Raw genomic sequence first — 21,573 nt, forward strand, 5'->3', positions numbered from 1 at the left:
GAACCAGTTCCGAATATAAGCTCTGAGGCTGCTGTTCCTTAAGTTTACATAACTCTGACCGCAAGTCAGAAATACAATCATCAGCCTCAGCCAATTTATGTCTCAACTGAGCAGTGATTTTCAATGAATCACAAAATTCATCACTGCATTGAGAAAAGGTGTTAATCGTATCCTGCAACTTCTGATTGATCTCAAGAGCTTCACTGTGTTCAATGAAGAGCTGAGACAATTGTTTTTTAAGGTCAGTATTCTTAGAGATGACTGACAGCATCTCCTCTTCATTTTGTTCACTTTCTTGTAAAAGTATATCATATTTTTCGCGAATATTTTTTAATTGTTCTAAAGCAATACGAAGCTGTTCATCAACCTGACGAGATTTGATGCTGCGAGTCATCATTTTAAAATAAATTACAATAAAATATGTAAAGAAAATTTACGAAGTTGCCGGTCAGATTACCCTCAAATTACAAAATATTACACACTCACCAAGCAAAATTACAATTAAATAACGTTTTAAAGCACTATTTATAATTTTACTTATTTATACACCTTTAACACTACTTTGATATGTTTTAATGATATTATGAAGTGTTAGTTTATTTTTAATTAATTTATTTACGGGAGCAGAGAAATCGAACCGAACACAACCGAACCTACCGACCAAAAAAAAAAAAAAAAATTATTCTGTCGCTCCGTCGAGACGATAGAAATCGAAGCCGTCATAATATATATTATGTATTTCGGTTTGATAAGTGCGAGTAATTTAGCAATAAAATTTAGATTGTGACCTTAAATCAGAAGATCAGTCGCTGCATTCACATAGTGATATGTATGGGCTCCGCTCATTGCTCAATAGTAGGTACGTTGTAAAAGCATGTCTCTCTGTACAGCAGTCAGCAATAAAACTTGAAATAATTTTAAATATCGGTAGCCTGTAAAATTCAAGATTCGGCAGAACTTATTATAATATATTATCCACTATATTTATTATACTTAATGTATATTATTAAGACAATTTAGTTTTGTATTTTATAACGGACGCATTATTCTTTTTCCCACACTGATGAACCGTGCAGATTGAGTCTGCCGTAGTTGGTAAGTAGGTGGAAAAATAATTCTAAGATATATTATATATCTTAGAATTATTTCTTGAACTAACCACATAATGAGTTTGTATAAAAACAGATCATATCTAATGTGCTACGATCCGCAATGTTTCAAAGGAACATAATGCTAATTAAGGAGTCCTGTGTACTTAAATACATATTATTTTATTTTTAGGGGTCCGATCCTTAAAAGTTAAAACGGATCCCTAGTGAGATAACTTTTATTTCTGTCCGAAACTTCGAATCGTATTTCTCCACAACGACATAAGATATCAAGTTTAAGCAACTGCCAAATAAGAAGTTCAATGGTCAAAGGAAGCTGTAAAAGTCTCAAGCTTCTGGGTCAACGAAATCAAAAGATATAGCTATTTTTTATCATAGAACCCGTAGGCAAATTTGGCAAAAACAACTAAAAGTCTGATATTATACACTTAAGCCTAGACTAAGCTATAATATAATAGCATATAGTATATAGCTCATAGCACAACAATATCGCACACTATACATTGCTATGGAGGAAACGTTCACGCTGTACTGTACTATATATTATTGGCTAAGTATAGGCTGCTATACTATATGGCACTATAGTATAGCGTAGTCTGAAAGCAGCTTCACATCTTGTATCATCATCATCATTCTTTCCTATTACCGTCTGCTGGGGTGTAGGGCTGGAATCAAATCCTTCCATTTACATCGGGCTTGGGCAGTCTGTTCTAGCTCCTCCCACATCATGTCCAAGACACCTAGCTCCTGCCTTAACTAGTAGGTGAGCTCACGGGGCTCAAACCTGATGACGTTGCTAGCACGAATCCTAGCAAGAGCCGTGCTGCGCAGAATCTACCACCGGATCGGAAACGCGACCCACTGAGAAGATCCGGCTAGAAACTCAGTGGGCTGTGTCTGAGGGTTAGTTTACTCGTCGAGCCCTTCGTCGCAAGCGACGGATTCGAGTTAAGCGGTAGGCAGCGGCTTCGCTCTGCCCCTGTCATTGTTGAAGTCCATGGGCGACGGTAACTCACCATCAGGTGGGCCGTATGCTCGTCTGTCTACAAGGGCAATAAAAATTTTTTTTTGTGGAAAATGTGTAGTTTCACGACGACTTAGAATTAGAACGGATCCGTAAGTTTCTGAAGAGAGCGTCAGAACGTTTCTTTGAGAAGGCGGCTCGGCACAATAACCTTTTATCGTGGTCGCCACAAATTACATCCCCGATCCAGACGACGGCGTCAGGAACAGCCACCGTTGCCCTAACGTGTCCTTTCAGATCCTATTTCTGTGCTTTTAGGCATTTCAAGCATCGACTACCGTTCTCGTTGAAGTTATCGAATATGACGAACAGTTCACCGTGCGATTAGACCCATAAAGAAAACGCACTATTTCTCGTTGAAAATTTTCAGTAAGTCGTGATTGTGACTTAATGATAGATTGAGCGAAGCACTGCTATTGCTATCACAAATGTTACCAAATCCTTTCAGACTTGTCTTGCAGAATTGAATAGCCTCGAGGCTGCTAGCAGATAGGTGACTAAAAAAATAAGTTTCTTTATAGATATGTTCTATTTGGCATTAATAAATATATAAACTTATTAAATAGTATTATAGTAGTAGTTTATTAAACAAAAAATAAATAGGGAAAGACGAAACTGATTTTTTTATTGCCTTAGTATCATTGTCGATAAAAAAATAAAAATAGTTTGGCTGAACATTTAATGTTATTAATTTACAAAAGTAGAAAAACCTCCTCTGTTCACTTACATTTCTTTTAAACAAGCTGATCCTGCAGACTTTATAGTGCCTCAATCGATAAATAAAAGACCTATTACCTATTACCACTAATATCACGACTAATACTATAATTAAGATAAATTACTTATGATGTTACAGGCCTTAGAAGATTATGTATTTTTGACAAATCTTGAAAACACATTCTCTATTTGATGACAAAATTAATATTTCTGTAACTTAAATTTATTGCATTTAATCTATAAAATTTGCCTTAAAAAAGTGTCTGCACTTTCCATCTGTAATTTAAATTATTCATCTTTAAGTGTTTACTGGAAAGACATCAACTACATTTGGTTTATTAAAGCCGTCCCCAAGCTCCTTAATTTTGATCATAAATTCAAAGCCTGGATACAAGAATTTATGCAAGCCATTATCCCAGATTACGCTCTTGCCAGTTGAACAATATATGGCCATTGCTGGTTTGTTGATATACATATCACATGTAATTGGCTTTAGTTCCATTTGTGTAGCAGTAACAATATCGCCCCAATCTATTTTCTGTAAACGTAATTTATTTCCAGGCTTAATTAATTCCAAAATAACTGCTCGCTCATATGCAGTTCCACTCAAAGATTTATAGGCAACTAAATTTCCAACCTCTATTTCCTTGTCTACTATCACTCTTTTACTTTTACAGTAAGCTGTAAAGTCACTGTGATCCAAGGAATATTGTTTAAAATCATAAGTTCTGGCAACAAAGAAGCTATCAAGTGTTTTTCCTGATTGGACACGGACATGTAGAACTTCATCAATATGCAAATTCAGGCACTTGAATTCTGGTTCGATAAGTTGTGGCATTGGAGCCCTGAGCCTGCTGATACTTATCTCATTTCCAAAGCTCAGTGATGAATAATTGGTGTAAGCCAACATTGTTGCTATGTCATCAGGGCAAGAGTTAATCAAGTCTACAGAAAGCTGGTTATACATTTTATTCTTGACAATCATTTTTGTTCGTTCTTTGCCAATATAAGTCAGCATAGCTTCAGTTGTTTTAGCCTCCCAAATATCGGTATTTAAAGGTACACAGTTTGCTAGCTTGCAATGTATAGCCAAAGGTACCATTTTACTTGGTGTTTTTGGTTTATAGATTTTTGATGTTGGTACACCAATGTCGGTACATCCATAATCAATGGCCTTTAAGTCGCATTTCATAACATTATGCCAATGAATAAAGTAAACCAGCCCTCTCACATGTTTCCTTAAAGTCCCTGATAGATAGATGACCACTCTGCCTATAGTTACTTCAGAGTCTTCAACAGCCTTTCCACATTCTTCAAGAATATCTATGTCCATTCTAAAGTCGATCAAGCGAACAAAAAAACTATGCGGATTATTTACGTGAGTGACATCTATCCAGTATTCCTGTCCTACGACACAATCTTTAATAGGGACAGATGAAACGTAATCACCAAAATCCATTTTGACTCTGAGCGCAAGGCAGTCTCAAATATATTAAGTGTATAATCTATGAAAAGCATTAATAAAAACAAAACAGTTCAAAACCATTTCAAAACACGCTCTGCAGTGCTGCCAGATCAGATTTGTATATTTACAATGTTTTTATAATAAAACGACATTACAGAACATACATATCTTCTGACAAAATACAGATTTTTACAGTAAATAAAAAACCCTACCATGTTCTAAAAATTACATTAAATAAAAACGAATTTATTTATCTACATACTACTATTAATTTATATTATAAAGCATATTCCAAAATTTACGCAACTATGAACTACAACATGATAATATTTCTCTTGATTGTATCTATGGTCAGTTAAATCTCTTCGCTTCTCTGTTTTAATCAGTGGTTTTAATGCCATTAATCTCGCTAAGCTTCCTTTCGCACTCTGCGTTTGAATTTGGTATTGATAAAATGTAGAACATAAAGTTTTTCTAGTTCGAGAAATCCTCTTTGTGCATGAGCTAAGTAACTCATAGTGAGATTTCAACGTTTATTTTCTGAAACAAATATGAAAATTATAGATAGATTGATTTTGAAATTATATACATATACGCCTGATGTCAAAGATTTTCTGGTGCCTATTACCAATAGCATTTTTAATCTGGGTATTTGCTACAGTGGTTGGTAGCTTAAGGGGCTTTTCCAATTTCTCGCAGACGGATAGGTGAGCCCATGAAGGTTAAACCTCAGAGAATTTGCTAACAGTAGCCCCAGCAAGAGCAGTGCTACGCAGAATCTACCACTAGATCGGAATCGCGACCCGTCGAGATTATCCGGCTGGACACTTACTGGGTTGTGTTACTCCTCACTTACCACGGTGCTCCGTCAGCTATACCGTAGAAACGAGATTGGATAATCGGTTAGAGATTATATTTATGCGGGCTCCGTGGGCGAGCACTACACTTGCTTATGTCGTGATCGAATGTATGCAAATTTTGTAGTGTCATCATGAGGTAGAGTCGACCGAGTCAGAACACGGCTCGGTCACGTAATAACCTGATGTGGGGACCGAATCTCATCCCTTTGTCAAGGTAGACGCCTAGGTGCCTACTTGGTTTTCGAAGCTCACTGTATGGACTGGCCAAAGGTTGTGTTGGCGGGAATAGATTTATCGCGCCTTATTCTGGACAAGATGTTGGTAACGGTGTCAGGAGGGCGAGGTAAAGAGCACAGTTGCGTTTTTCGTAGGGTTAATGTCGATGCGCCATTTCTGGAACCACTGTCCTAAATTGGTGGCCGTGACCTGTAGTTTATTAGGCATCTTCCTACTTGAGCCGTAGATGTCCGTATCATCAGCAAAAAGGGCTAAAGAAATTGTTTGCATGTGTCGCTGGTGCAAAGATGTAACGACTGACCAACATATTTAAAAAATATTATTCCAGGCCACGCCAACCGAAATCGAGTGAATACTGAGCTGTTACACCCTATCACAGTGTTCCAAAAGTTACTAACAATTTGACCGTCAGTAGGTCAAAAATATTCGACAACAACACAAATTTTCTTAGTTGTAGCTATATCAGTATTTTCGTCAATGATCACTCTTAATCTGTAAGGTTCTAAATCTCATAAATTCTGCTTTTTAGACTTACAACGTTTTGTTCGCTACATTTTGATTTTCCTCTCAGTTGTAAAAGCTTTCATTTTTGTTTCCGCAGATTTACGCATATGTTAATGTATGTATGTCGCGTAGTTACCGATGTTGCAACTTTTTAAATACGACAGCAACAGAGTTCGAGAAGTTTGAGTATTAAAAATATTTTCTTTACTTTTTGCTTTGGCGTTTCAATGCCCCCGTACAAATCAAAGTCAAGTTACAACCATTTTTTGAAATGTTCATGCTGTAGCCAATCAATGTATAACTGTTGCTTAAAATTTATATTTCTTTTATTCGACCTTTGTTAGACAATAGAGTACCACAGTACTATTACACAGCAATATTACAAAAAAGTATCGAAAAACATACATTTATATTTTGTTTATTAATATCTATAAGTCTTGAGTCTAATAATCAGTGAACTCCCGGAGATCTTCTTCATTCAATTGAAAAAAACTATTTGTGGGGATTTCCCTGTTATTGCTTATGGTGAGCAAAACTTTGCTTTGCATATGAAATACATTATCTTGTTTTTCATACATAATATTTTTGCAATACAGTAGACCGTAAAAGCAGTGAAATTACAGTGAATCTACTGTAATTACCATGCACCTGGCATCACTGCCATAACTAACTGTTTAAAATATTAATCTAAATAGCTTATTTTTCTAGCTTTTTTCTTTTTAACTATTTAACGTCTTAGATTCTTGTCTTTTAGCTTATTGTTCATTTTATTTTAATAGTTTAGCGATTTAAAAATGAGTTTAAACGAAATACGAATGAAGTTGATTTACCTGAAATTGAGTATAGGACTGGCATTTAATCTTTCTGCCTTTGAATCTTTTGAACATCATTTACTAAGATTTTTTCAGTGTTTTCTGGAGGATCGTCGTCGTGGCCTAACGGATAAGACGTCCGGTGCATTCGTGTTGAAGCGATGCACCGGTGTCCAAATCCCGCAGGCGGGTACCAATTTTTCTAATGAATTACGTACTCAACAAATGTTCACGATTGACTTCCACGGTGAAGGAATAACATCGTGTAATAAAAATGAAACCCGCAAAATTATAATTTGCGTAATTACTGGTGGTAGGACCTCTTGTGAGTCCGCGCGGGTGGGTACCACCACACTGCCTATTTCTGCCGTGAAGCAGTAATGCGTTTCGGTTCGAAGGGTGGGGCAGCCGTTGTAACTATACTTGAGACCTTAGAACTTGTATCTCAAGGTGGGTGGCGCATTTACGTTGTGGATGTCTATGGGCTTCAGTAACCACTTAACACCAGGTGGGCTGTAAGCTCGTCCACCCATATAAGAAATAAAAAAAAAATAAAAAAAAAGGATCCGGAGAAGTTACGTCCAGCGGCTTTGTTTCATTTTCCCACATTTGTGCACTTTCACAGATATTCAACAGTTAATAAAACACCATTATTACACATTTAAACCCGAAGAAACACTAAATAGACAAAATAAAACAAATCACGCAACTTCACTCCTCGCGTTCCCGCCAAAAAGTCCATTTTAAATATTTTAGTTAGTATGTACCATAGATTATACACTAGACGTAGGCAGGCTTCAAGTGTATAATCTATGCAGGCTTCTGAAGCAGCTAACATTTTTAACTCGTAATTCCTGGTAGCACTCAATTTTGTTATTGATTTTTGACGTTGAGTAGGTAGCTGGTAGGAACCTACCTAGGTATCCATCCACTATCCAGGTACATACTTGGTCGAAAGACATTTTTGAACTTTAAGTGAATATGTGTGTTAAATAACGAAAATGTCACCATCTTATAGACAGGTAGTAGATTTTGTTTCATGTTGTTTAATTATTTATTATTTATAAATATTTAAATGGAAAAATCGTTACATATGTAGTTGCGAACATAAATAAAAAAAATGAATAAAATTGCGACTATCTACCTAGCTCACGCGATTATGATTTATATTTCTATATCACGTTTAAAATATTTGTACAAATCGAAAGTATGTATAGATAGATTCTACTATTTAAAAAATATTTCTTTCTTTCTTTCTTTATATTCGTTTTCTTTTTATATTTGCATATTATAAATATATATCTCAAATATTATATTATAAATATTTATCTCCTTTATTTATATACTTATCAATTTTAATAGTTTCAATATATATTAAGGATTTAAGTGCCAAAGCTGCTGAGCTAGTCTTGCGAACCACTTCTTATAGCTAAGCGAAGATTAGAATACCATTACCAACTGCATTTAGCGGATATTAGTGACATTTAAGTTTAGAATTAAAGTCACTAATCACATTATGTGTTATTTTTACTTATTTTGAACTATATTAGATTGGTAGACTAAAAGTAGTATTAAACAGTAACAATCGTACATAAGTACTACTGTGAATGTTGTTTTGGCCTGAGGCATAAAACCACTCACTTTGAGCTCATAAGTTTACCACTCATAAGGTAGAGCTTCATGAAGTGGTGGATTAGCTTTGAAAGTTAGGATACATGGGTTGCAAGAGGATTATGGGTATAATAGGGACAAAATCTTCCTGCAGGTATAGCATAGCTAGTTAGTTAATTCCTACCAAACCATAGCTCAAGCCAGATAATGTTAATATTTTAATTATTTGGGATGCCACTAAATTCTTGCTGCTTAATAAATGGCTGCAGCAATAAGTGCTGGTCGATTTTTACAAATATAAAACATTGTAAACTAAGCTTAGACATATGGTAAATAACCTACTTTGACACATTTGTGATTTTGTTGTTGTGTGAAATAGTTTTGGTTGTGTGAAAATATTTGCTTTTGCACCAAGTGAGTGTTATTTGTGGAAAGTGTTGTTTTTCTTTATACGGAAAAAAAAACTGTTGGTGTAGCAAATTAAGACCTCCAAATAGTTTATGGTGATGCAGCGCAGTGCTAAAAAATGAGTAAATATTAGTGCTGTTGCTTCAAATGCAGTGATTTTGATGTTTCCCTGTGAGATGAGAATGAGAAGATTAGCAGGAGAACCATGATAACCAACATCCCAAAGGACTGTGAGGTAGAAGTGGCAGAGGGCTGGTTACATTGCTTATAGAACAGATGGCCACTAGGTCTTGAGTGGCAACAGTTCTTGAGTGGCAACTGCCTATTGGAAGACTTAGTCCATGCAGGCCTCACCTAAAGTGGAACGATGACCTGTTGAAGGTAGCAGGAAACTGCTGGACACAGGCAGCGCCGGACTGGTCGTTGTGGTGAAGCTTGACGATCTGTGGGCTGAAAGATAGAAGATAGATTTCGATGTTATCGTTCATCTGCTTGACAGAAAGTCTAAGCCTTTGTAGATGCTGAATGCAATGCTTCCAGGTATTGCTTGATGAGAATCACTCGCTATGGATTTTTTGTTGAGACTGATTCAAAAGCAAGGAACTGGGGTACCTTATAAGTTAATAAGATATGTTGTGTGGTGTTTTGTTTCCTGTGAACTACTTATCCAGTAGTACAAAAGGAAAGATTTTCTTCCTCAGCAACTTAAATCGAAAAACCTAAATAGAATTTTGGGGATTACCCGGTCATGTTTCTACTTTGTCGACTCGACCAAATAAATATCACGCTGCAATGGTTATGTCCAGGTCGGAATGCCGAATATACATCATAATTACAAAGTTACATTCCAAACGAACGAAATTACCACTGGGGAACGTTAGCTAACACAATTAATGCGATAGGCGAAGCACTGCGCGAAAACGGCCACAATACTAGCAGAGCATGATAAAGTGATTCTCTTCTAAAGAATAATTTAATTCGTGGATAGGCATTAAAAACGAACACTTCTATGTCAAGGTATTCAAAATCGGCGAGAATAATAGGCAATAGTTATGGCTAGTAATGGGCAATACTTATACTTGAGACAAATATTTGCCCATTATTTTTATCTTGCTCACTCTTTTGAAGTCGTCGTGGCCTAAGAGATAAGACGTCCATTGCATTCGCGTTGAGTAATTCACCTGTGTTCGAATCTCAGGTGGGTACCAATTTTTCTAATGAATTACGTACTCAGCAAATGTTCACGATTGACTTCCACGGTGAAGGAATAACATCGTGTAATATAAGTGAAACCCGCAAAATTATAATTTGCGTAATTACTGGTGGTAGGACCTCTTGTGAGTCCGCGCGGGTAGGTACCACCACCCTGCCTATTTTTGCCGTGAAGCAGTAATACGTTTCGGTTTGAAGGGTGGGGCAGCCGTTGTAATTATACTGAGATCTTAGAATTTATATCTCAAGGTGGGTGGCGCATTTACGTCGTAGATGTCCATGGGCTCCAGTAACCACTTAACATCAACTGCTGCTCTTAAACTCAAATCACAAAATTTTGCAGCAAGTTTTTATATCTGCGTTTTCTTATTTAAATAAAAATGTGTAGTGTAAAAATGTGTAAAAATTTGTTAATAATGACGTGTTCTTATTATTATTCAGAACAAATGCCTTAAAAAAAGCCACTCTTGTTAACAATCTAAATATGTACATAATTAATAGAAATTACACAATACCCATTGCCACATTTAGAAATAAATCCGAGCGTGGGATTCAGCCCTTCCCACCGGTTTGATGCTTATAGAATACTGCCTACACAAGCATAACATGTAGCATGCAGAAAAAGAAAAAAATATAAACTTTTGGGGGATTTCATTATTGAACGGAAGATGACATTGTTTTGGCCTAAAGGATAGAGCGCTCGGTGCATTCGTATCCAGGAATATGACTGTACCATTGTTCGAATCCCTTGGGTAGTTAGGAATTTTATAATGAAATACGTATTTAACAAATGTTCATGAATGATTTCCACGCTGAAGAAATAACGCGTATAATAAAAATCAAAACTCAAAAAATAATAATTTGCGTATTTACTGATGGTAGGAAGTCATGGAGTCCGCACGGATAGGTACCACTACCCTGTCTATTTCTGCCGTCAACCTGTAATTCGTTTCGGTTTGAAGGACGTTGTTGAGTCTTCGAACTCATTTCTCAAGATGGGTGGTGGCAATTACGTGGTTAATGTGTATAGGTGACCACTTAACACCAAGTGGGCGTTGAGCTCCTCAATTTATCGTAACTATAAAAATATATATACGTATGTCTAATTTTGGAGTCGGACGAATACAACATCTCATATTTAGGTGTTATTGGAAAAGCATTCCTATCCATCCCATATTCCAGGATATGAGCGATAACTGTGCCAAATGCCAAATGCCAGTGCCAAATATTTAATAAAATTCATATTCAATTATTATTGTTTTTGAAGCCACTGTGGTAAGCGTAATAAACACGACTTGTAAATTCGTATCGATAAATTCAAATAAGTTGATTTTTGTTTTGTTTAATGGCTTTGTATGTTAGTATTATATTACGGTGTTAGTGTTATATTCTTGAATCTGAAGTTGTGAAGCCTATTGTTAAAGTTTGATGTTTGTTCCAGACATAAATCATCTCACTGGAAACATGGCACTCAGGGTACCAACACCAGAGCTAAGCTGCATAGATCCCGAGAACTACAGACAGTATTTTAGAGCCTTATGCTGGAGTGGCACAAGGTAATATTATATAGCGCTACAATCTGTCAAAATTGAATAAGGAATTTGAATTGAATTTAAGAAATAAATCTTTATAAAAACGTTTTTGACAGTCGTCGTGGCCTAAAGGATAAGACGTCCGGTGCATTCGTATCTAGCGATGCTGCGGTGTTCGAATCCCGCAGGCGGGTACCAAATTTCCTAATGAAATACGTACTTAACAAATGTTCACGATTGACTTCCACGGTGAAGGAATGACATCGTGTAATAAAAATCAAACCCGCAAAATTATAATTTGCGTAATTACTGGTGGTAGGACGTCTTGTGAATCCGCACGCGTAGGTACCACCATACTGCCTATTTCTGCCATGAAGCAGTAATGTGTTTAGGTCTGAAGGGTGAGGCAGCTATTGTACCTTAGAACCTTAGACCTTAGAACTTATATCTCAAGATGGGTGGCGGCGTTTACGTTGTAGATGTCAATGGGTTCCGGTAACCACTTAACACCAGGTGGGCTGTGGGCTCGTCCACCAATCTAAGCAATAAAAAAAATGTTATTAAATAGTATTTAAATTATTATTACAGAAAAAATGACAAAAAGACTCATAAGAAAATTGGGAAAAAAGATAAGTTCCACAGACTAAAAGCTGGAGGTACTCTTACAATATGCTACGCACCTGCTCTTCTGGGCAATCCATCTCAATTTGCTGTTTATGCTACGGTTAGGCGATCCATATTGGCCCGTTGGAGAAATCTCCAAAGTAATTCTTCAGAGGCATCTGATGACAGCGACAATGAAGAAGGTGTTTCCCCAGTTCCTATCAACAAATTGCCTAAGGTAATACATACGCCATCATTGTGATCGAATTTTTTTTTACAAAAAACTCAACGAATGCCATCGAGCAACCTCCTTTTTCACCAGATATGGCCTCAGCTGTCTTCTTCATTTTGCCTAAACTCAAATTACCACTTTGTAGCATCCGTTTTCATTCGGTAGACGACAAAAAATAATTCGCGGCGAGAACTAAACTCAATTCCGGAAATAGTGCTTAAATTATTTTGATGAATGGATTATTCCTTGGCGTAAATGTCTAATCTGAAGGAGCATACTTTGAAGATGATAAAATAAAGTTGGATGAATAACTAAAACTTTGTAGATTCTTGTACTTTTCCCGGGGTACTTTCTTGACAGATTTAGTACAAAGAACATATTTTAGATTACTTTTTTTAAACAAACACCCAATAAATTCATTATAATGTTTACAGATCACAGGAGTAGGTCTTCGTACAGTTTTCTCTCTTATTTCACAAGCTAAGATAACCAATCCGCATTTTTGCGAGCAAGCGTTAAAAGCACTCTTAGATGTACTGCAAGGGCATTCTCCTGAAGAGCTTTCGCAAGAACCAACCGATGTAAGTAGCTCCTGAAGAAGAAAATAAGGTTTAAAACAATAATATTAATTTTTCTAAATTGTCATTGCGTTATTTATTTACAGATGATCTTTAATATACATTCTATGCTAGTTGAAGTGTCTAGTGGTGTGAGCCCTAGTGGTCGTTCTGAACATCCTTCAAAACTCACAGCTTTAAGCAGCTCTTGTTTAATTGCATTGTCAGTCGCACGTGGCGAAGCTGAATTAATATTAAATGCAGCGGCCTCCTTGGCAATGTGTGCTCCATTGTACTTAGACCAATACTTGAAGGTGAGAATTTCAATATTTAAAAGTTATGTAAAATATGTATCTTTTTTTTGTTATTGACATTAATTTTGAACATTCATTTATTTCTAGACTCCTGCAAATCTGACCACGCTACAACGAAGCGTTCAGTCCGTTATTCTGGGTTCTCCATCCCGTAACCAGTGGTTGCAGTACGGTGTACCATCACTGTCGCTCATCAACAGTTTTCCTGTAGATCTTCCAGTTTCGTTAACGTCTGGTTCGGGTGACCTAGTTGTACGGTCTCTTGTATCGGACGGTTGTTATCTCTATGTTTTCACTTCCAAAGGATTGTTGAAGATTGGCTCTGGTTATGGCAGTTCTATAAAGCAACATGTTTATTCTTATAAACCAGATTTTTTCGCGGGTGAGCGACATGGATGGCTTGGGTATTGTAGAGTAAGTGTTAATTTATATCTGAGAAAATAAAATCGTAACATATTATGTATGGCGTTGTCTTTCTAGCTTAGCCAAATTTTCTGAGTCGTGTCAATTTCAAACTCAAATTTATCTTGCTTTCATACAAAAAAAACAGACTTGCAACATCAAAACGAATATAAGTCAATCCCGTTTTTTAAGTAAATTCTCGTTGTTTATGCTAAAATGTTACAAGGTTGGAACAGTGACAAAGTGAAAATGTTTTAAAGATATTTCCAATGCCGTATCATATATTTTTATATTTCAGACTAAGTTGTTTGTAAGAATTGGTAGAAAAAAGACTGATATCTACGAAATAGATAGAGATACACTAGAAGTACGACAAACAATCAAATTAGATCCAGGGCTACCAGCACCGATTGAATCTAAATCCGCCGTGTTTAGTGATGGCAATCAAATTGGGCTAATCTTACTCACAAAATTTGTAAGTAACTAATATCTATCGTTTTCATGTCTTATGACATTCACTTTATGATGTCTTTAAACAAAAGCAAGCATGCAACACCGTGAGCTGTTCATTGAAATAAGTAAAATAAATGCACATTGTAACCTACCGTTTTGTTATTAATCTATTGTTTGTGTTAAATCAGGACACGTTGACGATACGAATGTATAGTGTGGACACTGCAAGTCGTCAGGAAGGAACAAACATCTTGACTTCACAGAAAGAATTCAATGTGCACTTATTAAGGCGTAGAACGTTAGTAATGGGTCGGGCGCCATTCGAAGACATCCTGCCACGTCGGCCCCTTGATATGGACGTACCGGTTGCAACACAACTTGATGATAATGACGACGACCCCCTCTTGAGTATTTGTGGGGGACAAGAATTTGGACTGCTAGCAACTGTATCAGGAAAGGTTTGTTTATTAGAGTATTTATTTTATTTGTATGAATAATAGCAGGGTGATTTATCACACAGGGCATGTGGCGGGTAGCCATCATAGAACACAAGATATTTGACAATTGCCTGAACCTTGCTTACGACATTTTCAAGATAAGTTAGTATATATACAAGTTCCGAACAACAACCGGTCCGGTCTACCGAGCAATATCACCCGCTCGGTGAAAGATCTTCCCTTTGTCGTATACGTGCAGGGCACATTCTGAATAAATAAGACACGGTATTTTATACATCCATTCATCATAACATAGGATTGCGGGTTCGTTAGCGGCTTGACTATCGGCGGCTTACTTATCTTTAACTAGCAATTGGCCCATAATTGGGTTTTTGTTGTGGAAATTTTGTCATTTTACTGACTGATTTATGAATATTTTTAACAAGAGTTAGTAATTTTATTGCTATTCCGATAGCAGTATGTCCCTTTTCGATCGGATAGCATTGTTCTGCAACAGTATTTTCCAAAAAGTTATAAAAAATCTATAATTATAAAAATGACTATAAAATTATATAGAATATTTATCTTAGAAATCTTTAAAAAATATAGTACGTTGACAAAATCAAATTAAATTAGAAACTTTTACAGGTATATTACTGCGGCAAAGGCAGTAGTCTCGGTTACAAAGCGGCATCTGCTAACACAAAAAAATGGACTTTAATGAAAGAAACAACAGTCACGAAGAACGAAGCGCCGAATGCAAAAAAAGCAAAAATTGCTCAGGTGAATTTTATTAAAATCTGCACAATAATACGTTTTATTTAAATAACGAAATTATATTGTAGGAAATATACACTAACTAACTGTACCCGTCCGCTTCGCTGGCCATTTAAAATTAACATTATTATTTCTCACCCCCACAAAGATTCTCATCATTAACGCTCCTGCAACTGGTGTAGGGAGTTCAACACTCATGTAAATATTAACCTATCCATTAAGTACATGTATTTTCTACAAGGATACCAAGGTTCAAGTCAATCGGATGCATGGTTCAGTAGTTATAACGGAACATCCGTAAAAACAACTGTAGATTTATATATTAGTATAGATATAGATATTTATAAATGATTTAAGGTGGCCGTCGGTCATGAGGGCGTACACGCTATATTAGTACTAGACAACGGCACGGCTTTGTTTACCGGTGTGGCAAGACGAGGAGAAGATGGTGATGCGATCAGACATCGACGGACACCAAAACCTACAAGGCCTAAAAAGATATTCAAGGTTTGTCTTTATAATAACTTGAAATAACTATTTACTTTGAAAAAACCACTAAAATTTTGCGATAGCAACATTAGTTCCAACCTCCAACCGTACCAAAGACGACAGAGTCGTATAATAACTTCGATACTTACATTTGAATTAATATCCAAACATATTATTGTACTGGATAAAATCGCCCTCACTACTCTATTAAATGAATAATTTTGAAGTCGTTGTGGCCTAAAGGATAAGATGACCGGTGCATTCGTATCTAGCGATGCACCGGTGTTCACGATTGACTTCCACGGTGGAGGAATAACATCATGCAATAAAAATCAAACCCGCAAAAGATATAGTTTGTGTAATTACTGTTGGTAGAACGTATTATGGGTCCGCACTGGTAGTTACCACCATACTGCCTATTTCAGCCATGAAGCAGTAATGTGTTTAGGTCTAAAGGGTGAGGCAGCTGTTGTACCTTAGAACCTTAGACCTTAGAACTTATATCTCAAGATAGATGGCGGCGTTTACGTTGTAGATGTCAATGGGTTCCGGTAACCACTTAACATAACAACCACAGGAGGGCCGTGAGCTCGTCCCCCTACTTAAGTAATAAATAAAAAAATAAGTGAAGAAAAAAAAATCACCGAAATATATGTACATTTTTATTAATATTCCAGGCTGAAGGACATCACATAGTTTATGCGGCTTGTAACTATGGCTCCACCGCTTTGGTAACGCGTCAAGGTCTCTTACTAATGTTCGGAAAAGACACCCTGCATTGCGATTCGTCGGGACTAGTTCTCGGTCTCAGACACGAACGAGTCATACAGGTATGAAGTTTTCCAAAAACATTAGTGATATCATGAAATAAATGATAATGTTTTACATGGAATTGATGTCGAATTGAAACTTTTTCAGGTGGCGCTAGGGAAAGCTCATGCAGTTGTTTTAACGAGCTTCGGACTGGTCTATACCCTTGGTATAAACAATAAGGGACAGTGCGGTCGCGAATTTGGATATACAAAAGAAAGTAAGCACACTTTTTACTGGTGGTAGGACCTCTTGTGAGTCCGCACGGGTAGGTATCACCGCCCCGCCTATTTCTGCCCTGAAGCAGTAATGCATTTCGGTTTGAAGCCGTTGTAACTTTACTGAGACATTTGAACTTATATCTCGAAGTGGGTGGCGGCACTCACGTTGTAGGGCTCCGGTAACCACTTAACACCAGGTGGGCTGTGAGCTCGTCCATCGATCTATGCAAAAAAAAAAACAGTTTGTGTCGTTTTATCGTAATTGTCTCTTACTCTAAAATCTTATCTTGGTAATCTTGGTCCAAAGGATAAGACGCCTGGTGTTAGGAACACCAAGCCACTGTAAAGATTTCTGTGATGTCACTACTCAAAATTTAAATATCGAATTGTTATGTCTTTGCTATTAAAGTTTTATATAGCGTATTGTTTTGTTTAGAACCGTCTCATTCTCGTCATCATGACGAGAACAAAGACGAAGCCCGCATATGCCAGACGCCGCATAGCTGGACGACGGACTATTGTCGCGTGTGCGTGCTCTGCTGCGAGTGCACGGGATTCTCTAATGCGTGCCATTGCTCTCATTTACCAAACAGAGTGCCCGGAGAGTAAGTTTTTTTTAAGGGATTTTATGACCTGGTAACTAAGACCTTTAAGTCATGTCTTATTTTAATATATTTCTTAATTTTATGAAAAAATATAATATGGAGCGAAATGAAATGGAATGAAAATCATTAATTTAGGACATTAATCAACTGGGATGAAATAAAATAAAATGAGATGAGATGATATGGGGTGAAATATATAATCTCAGTAAAATGGCGGTCAGAAGTTACGTCCAGCGGCTTTGTTTCATTTTCCCGCAATTGTGCACTTTCACAGATATTAAACAGTTAATAAACCACCGTTATTACACATTTAAACCCGAAGAAACTCTAAATAGACAAAATAAAACAAAATCACACAACTTTACTCCTCGCGTCCCCGCCAAAAAGTAAAGTGACGGCGAGTAAGTTATCAACGCGATCGTTTTCGTTACCGAATCCTGGAATTTGACAAAATAGTAAATTTGCTTAAAATTTGTGTAGAAAGTGTGGGTGCGGTGAAGGCGATAGCGGCTGCAGCGTTTGTGGAATTTGCCGTCGATGTGCGGACGCGTTTGCCGCGGCCGGACGCGCCGAATGTACCGAGCGTGTCTCGGACGCCGACGACGACGCGGACGCCGAGACATCGACCGCAGCAGAAGCTAAGAATGGTATTGATATCAGTACATAAATGTGCGATAAATTATTTTTGTGTTGCTTTTCGAGTGTTGTTTCTTATTTATTATTTAAAAACCTCTTGTCTTTTCTATGCGCTATTTAAATTTGTAATTCTTTGGTTCGATGGCGAGGTTGTTAATACCAGTGTAATTGCAAGCTCATCGAAATTTTTATAGTAGATTTTGGCTGAGGAACGAAAGGTTGCTCTTCAACGGTTACAAGAGATAACCTTGTTAACTATGTCATAAATTCATTATTGTTATGAAAATAAAGTTTTATTTAAAATACTGAATTCCTGCAATCCATTTATTTAGCGAAAGTCTTGGCTGTGCGGCTTAACTAGTAATATTTACCTTAGACCCGGAGCCATCGAGGTATACGCAATACGAGGGACATTCAAGCGGTCTAGACGATAGAGACACCAGCTTCAAAGTGAGTTGTCTTCCGCCTGCTCGCGTGGCTGTGCCCGGAGGACACCGCGTCGCGGCCGTTGCGTGTGGGCTTCATCATACTGTGCTACTCACCGAACATGGTGAGTTTTGCTGAGGAATACCTCTGAGACCGTGCAGCAAAGGTAGATTTTGCCTGCACATTCTATGTTGACAAAATCTGTAATACCAATTCGACTATTTTCGTAATATCTACAGATAACCCTATAACAATCTTGTAAAATACCCATTTTATAACAGGGTTTCACTCTAACACGAAAAGAAAAAGTCCCTAAAACTTTCTTTTAATACGGTACTTCTACAATACGATAACGAGATTTTTGTTTCAAATTATTTAGTAAATTACATTATGCACTATGAACACACAATATATGGGAATAACGGAAATTTTAATGTTTATTTTCTATATATAATAGGTAAAAAAATACATACAGGCATAATTGAAATGTTTCATTCAGAAAAATTACTCTCTCTCTTTTTATACTGGCTTTTAGTCTCATAGCACGGTTTCGCACAACACGGGACTGTAGGAACATATCTACCGTGTTTTCAAAGGGTTATCTATTATACATTTACAACATCTATCCCATAGATTGATGTTTGTATAATAAATAGGCATTTCGTTATTAGGTGAAGTCTTGACATTCGGCTCAAACCAGTTTGGTCAGTTGGGCGCAGGCGATATATCAACACATCATCGAATAATCCGAGTAAAGGTACCTAAAGCTTCAGCCATCGCGGCTGGCAGTAATCACACTGCTGTCCTGACTAGAGATGGAGAACTTTTCACTTTTGGCAGTTATCAGGTTAGTTTCGCTTTGAGAAATTTGTCGTAATATATTTATTTTCTGTGTTGTTATGATTATTGTTGTTCGTATTCAGAAAGGGTCACTCGGTCGTCCTTGCGATGACGACGCGCCTCGCTCGGAGAGAGGTCTGATATGGTACGCTACCCCAGGGAGAGTACCCCGACTGGGTCCGCGGTATTCATGCAAGGCCGTTTGGATTTCGGCTTCAGGGGACCAAACATTCGTGCAAATCTCTCAAGCTCTCATCAAAACCGATACGCTTTTCAGCTCGACCATTACTTCCAACAATAACTGTATTCGTAAGTATTGTATTTAAATTAGATTTGATCTCTCATAGTTCGGCGAATGGTAAACATTAACGTTTATTACAGTGATTCTTCCGAATCGCCCGGAGCACACATTTAAATGTCTGACCATCAATAAGAACGACGGAACTTGTAATGCTTGGACAGGTTCAGAACAAGTCGACTTTGTAAACACACTCGCGTGCCTCGATCCGCTTTACGATGTCCTGTGGTGCTACCATCCTCAGGTGCAAGTGATAAGATGTTACAACATACTAGCATTCGATGCGCACAAGATACAGAGGTGCTGCAACAATGACCCTGACGGTTACGATGACGACAATGATTTCGATTATCCGAGCTGCGGAAACATGAGGCGCTTGGAAGATTTCAAGAACTTGGAGAGTTTCGAAGTGACATGCAGTAATGAAGAGAAGCCGACCGATATCGTGGCTCTAGTGAACATGTCGGTTCTGAGCCAAGAGCTGGCTATACCGTGTGCGCCAAAGTGTTCAATCACACGAATGCACGCGGTCCTGCATCTGCTCGCGTGTCTCGACTCCCTGAACTATGCACACGATAACAAGTAAGTGTGTGTTTTATCCTAAGTTTTATCCTGCAACGGTTTTACGCTACTAGGCTTAGCTGAAATAATAACAGAAATGACTATGTAGAAATAACAGTAACGCACTATTAGCAAGATTTCATAGAATAATTTTCGATGGTCATTCATTTTGAAAATAGTTTTTGGATGACATTGTTTTGATTGATTTCGTTGAATTTTAATTAGCTCTTCATGGCCACTGATATGAAACCATTCTCATGTTTATATGCATTTTGTAAGTATTGTATTGGTTTGCTTAGATTTTCTAATGATTTTTTTTTAATAGATGACCGATTCCCGCACTCTCGAACGGTTTTATTGCAAGTTTTTACCCTACTTTAAGCTAGACACATAAAGGCTCTACGAAGTCATCGTTAATACCTACGTCATGCAACAAGTCACAATCATAAATCACAGTTTTTGCATACCGTTTTCAGTAGTATAGTGTTTGGCAAGTAGATGCTTTAGTTGACTTAATTTTATTAATATATAGATTGCAATTTGACGTCAGGCTGAGTCAAGTGGAGTGTAAACGAGACAACGCGTCTGCTCCAGAGGCGTCCATGAAAGAGGACTTCCTCACCGTGAACCGTTTCGAGAGCCACGGCGGAGGGTGGGGATACTCTGGACATTCCGTTGAAGCTATACGGTTTATGTGCGACACCGATATATTGCTAGGTACTAAACGGGTTGAATTACACAAATTTTTGGTTATTTTAAAGCACTTTTAGCTTACCTAAATCATAATACGAAGGTGCTACCATTTTATCATTTTGACAAGCAACATTTAAGCTTTACATTTGTTGGGGGGGAACTATAAAATATCCCTTCATCATAAGCTATGAAGCATTACCGATCAATCTGCCAAGCTTTGTACAACGCTATTTGATGATTTATCCTACTAATATCTAATAAGGAAAAGCTTTAAGCTGCATTAACTTAGCACACACTACTACTACATTGCGATTCAATTATTATTTGGTTGATTAACAAAAGGTAAGTGATAAAGAATGCAATGACTCATGAATTCTGGTCAACAATGAAAGCATGGAATTTTGTTTCATTAGTAAAAATTCGTATTATGTTATGATAAAATTATTTCAAAATTTAAACGTTCCAAAGACAAAGAAATGTGGTAAGTGTCGGTTTTATAGTTCGTCAAAGGTCAAAGAGGTAAGCAAAGTATTTTGTGCACATGAAAATAATTTTGCTTTACCATTGTAATACCCAGGTTGAGCTTGTGAGTGTTTGGTGCGATCACGTACCCCCGTTATGTGAGCATTGCTACAAAATGAAATGAATATTTGTTAGATTTGAGAACTAATATCAAGTATACTCGTAATAATTTTCGGAAACATAAATCTGTAAAGTTTTAATGAGCA

The 21,573-nt window shown here is 37.1% G+C and overlaps 2 protein-coding genes across 5 annotated transcripts in view; one reads left to right on the top strand and one right to left on the bottom strand.

Annotated features, from left to right (window-relative positions):
• Positions 1 to 2,733: 2,733 nt before the first annotated feature.
• Positions 2,734 to 6,111, bottom strand: LOC101736297 (uncharacterized). 2 transcript variants are annotated; one of them, XM_004933110.4, is made up of 2 exons: positions 5,948 to 6,111; positions 2,734 to 4,855 (listed from the first exon to the last, which is right to left on the bottom strand). In XM_004933110.4, exon 2 carries the CDS (start codon positions 4,307 to 4,309, stop codon positions 3,149 to 3,151), a length of 1,161 nt encoding a protein of 386 aa, XP_004933167.1. In that variant the 5' UTR covers positions 4,310 to 4,855; positions 5,948 to 6,111; the 3' UTR covers positions 2,734 to 3,148. The 2 variants fall into 2 exon arrangements, with proteins under 2 accessions (XP_004933167.1, XP_037867254.1); XM_038011326.2 differs by having other exon boundaries at positions 5,811 to 5,970.
• A 1,420-nt stretch (positions 6,112 to 7,531) lies between these two features.
• The window catches only part of LOC101743860 (E3 ubiquitin-protein ligase MYCBP2), a 153,689-nt gene continuing 139,647 nt past the window's right edge, over positions 7,532 to 21,573 (top strand). For 2 of the 3 annotated variants that reach the window (XM_038011328.2, XM_038011351.2), the window contains exons 1-19: positions 7,532 to 7,750; positions 11,401 to 11,515; positions 12,080 to 12,332; positions 12,761 to 12,907; positions 12,991 to 13,197; positions 13,285 to 13,611; positions 13,898 to 14,074; positions 14,241 to 14,510; positions 15,138 to 15,272; positions 15,624 to 15,773; positions 16,433 to 16,585; positions 16,674 to 16,785; positions 17,223 to 17,391; positions 17,872 to 18,038; positions 18,404 to 18,577; positions 19,125 to 19,300; positions 19,377 to 19,602; positions 19,675 to 20,173; positions 20,685 to 20,869. In XM_038011328.2, coding sequence (XP_037867256.1) covers positions 11,424 to 11,515; positions 12,080 to 12,332; positions 12,761 to 12,907; positions 12,991 to 13,197; positions 13,285 to 13,611; positions 13,898 to 14,074; positions 14,241 to 14,510; positions 15,138 to 15,272; positions 15,624 to 15,773; positions 16,433 to 16,585; positions 16,674 to 16,785; positions 17,223 to 17,391; positions 17,872 to 18,038; positions 18,404 to 18,577; positions 19,125 to 19,300; positions 19,377 to 19,602; positions 19,675 to 20,173; positions 20,685 to 20,869 — 3,619 coding nt within the window. In that variant the 5' untranslated portion in view covers positions 7,532 to 7,750; positions 11,401 to 11,423. The remainder of the gene's footprint in view (positions 7,751 to 11,400; positions 11,516 to 12,079; positions 12,333 to 12,760; positions 12,908 to 12,990; positions 13,198 to 13,284; positions 13,612 to 13,897; positions 14,075 to 14,240; positions 14,511 to 15,137; positions 15,273 to 15,623; positions 15,774 to 16,432; positions 16,586 to 16,673; positions 16,786 to 17,222; positions 17,392 to 17,871; positions 18,039 to 18,403; positions 18,578 to 19,124; positions 19,301 to 19,376; positions 19,603 to 19,674; positions 20,174 to 20,684; positions 20,870 to 21,573) is intronic. The other variant, XM_038011346.2, reaches the window with a different exon arrangement.

Source organism: Bombyx mori, chromosome 1 (assembly GCF_030269925.1).
Source record: "Bombyx mori chromosome 1, ASM3026992v2".
Classification (NCBI taxonomy): Eukaryota; Metazoa; Arthropoda; class Insecta; order Lepidoptera; family Bombycidae; genus Bombyx; species Bombyx mori.

What these genes read in the sequence shown, in the direction of transcription:
- LOC101736297 (XM_004933110.4), bottom strand. Translation starts at nt 4,309, where the DNA reads ATGGATTTTGGTGATTACGTTTCATCTGTCCCTATTAAAGATTGTGTC.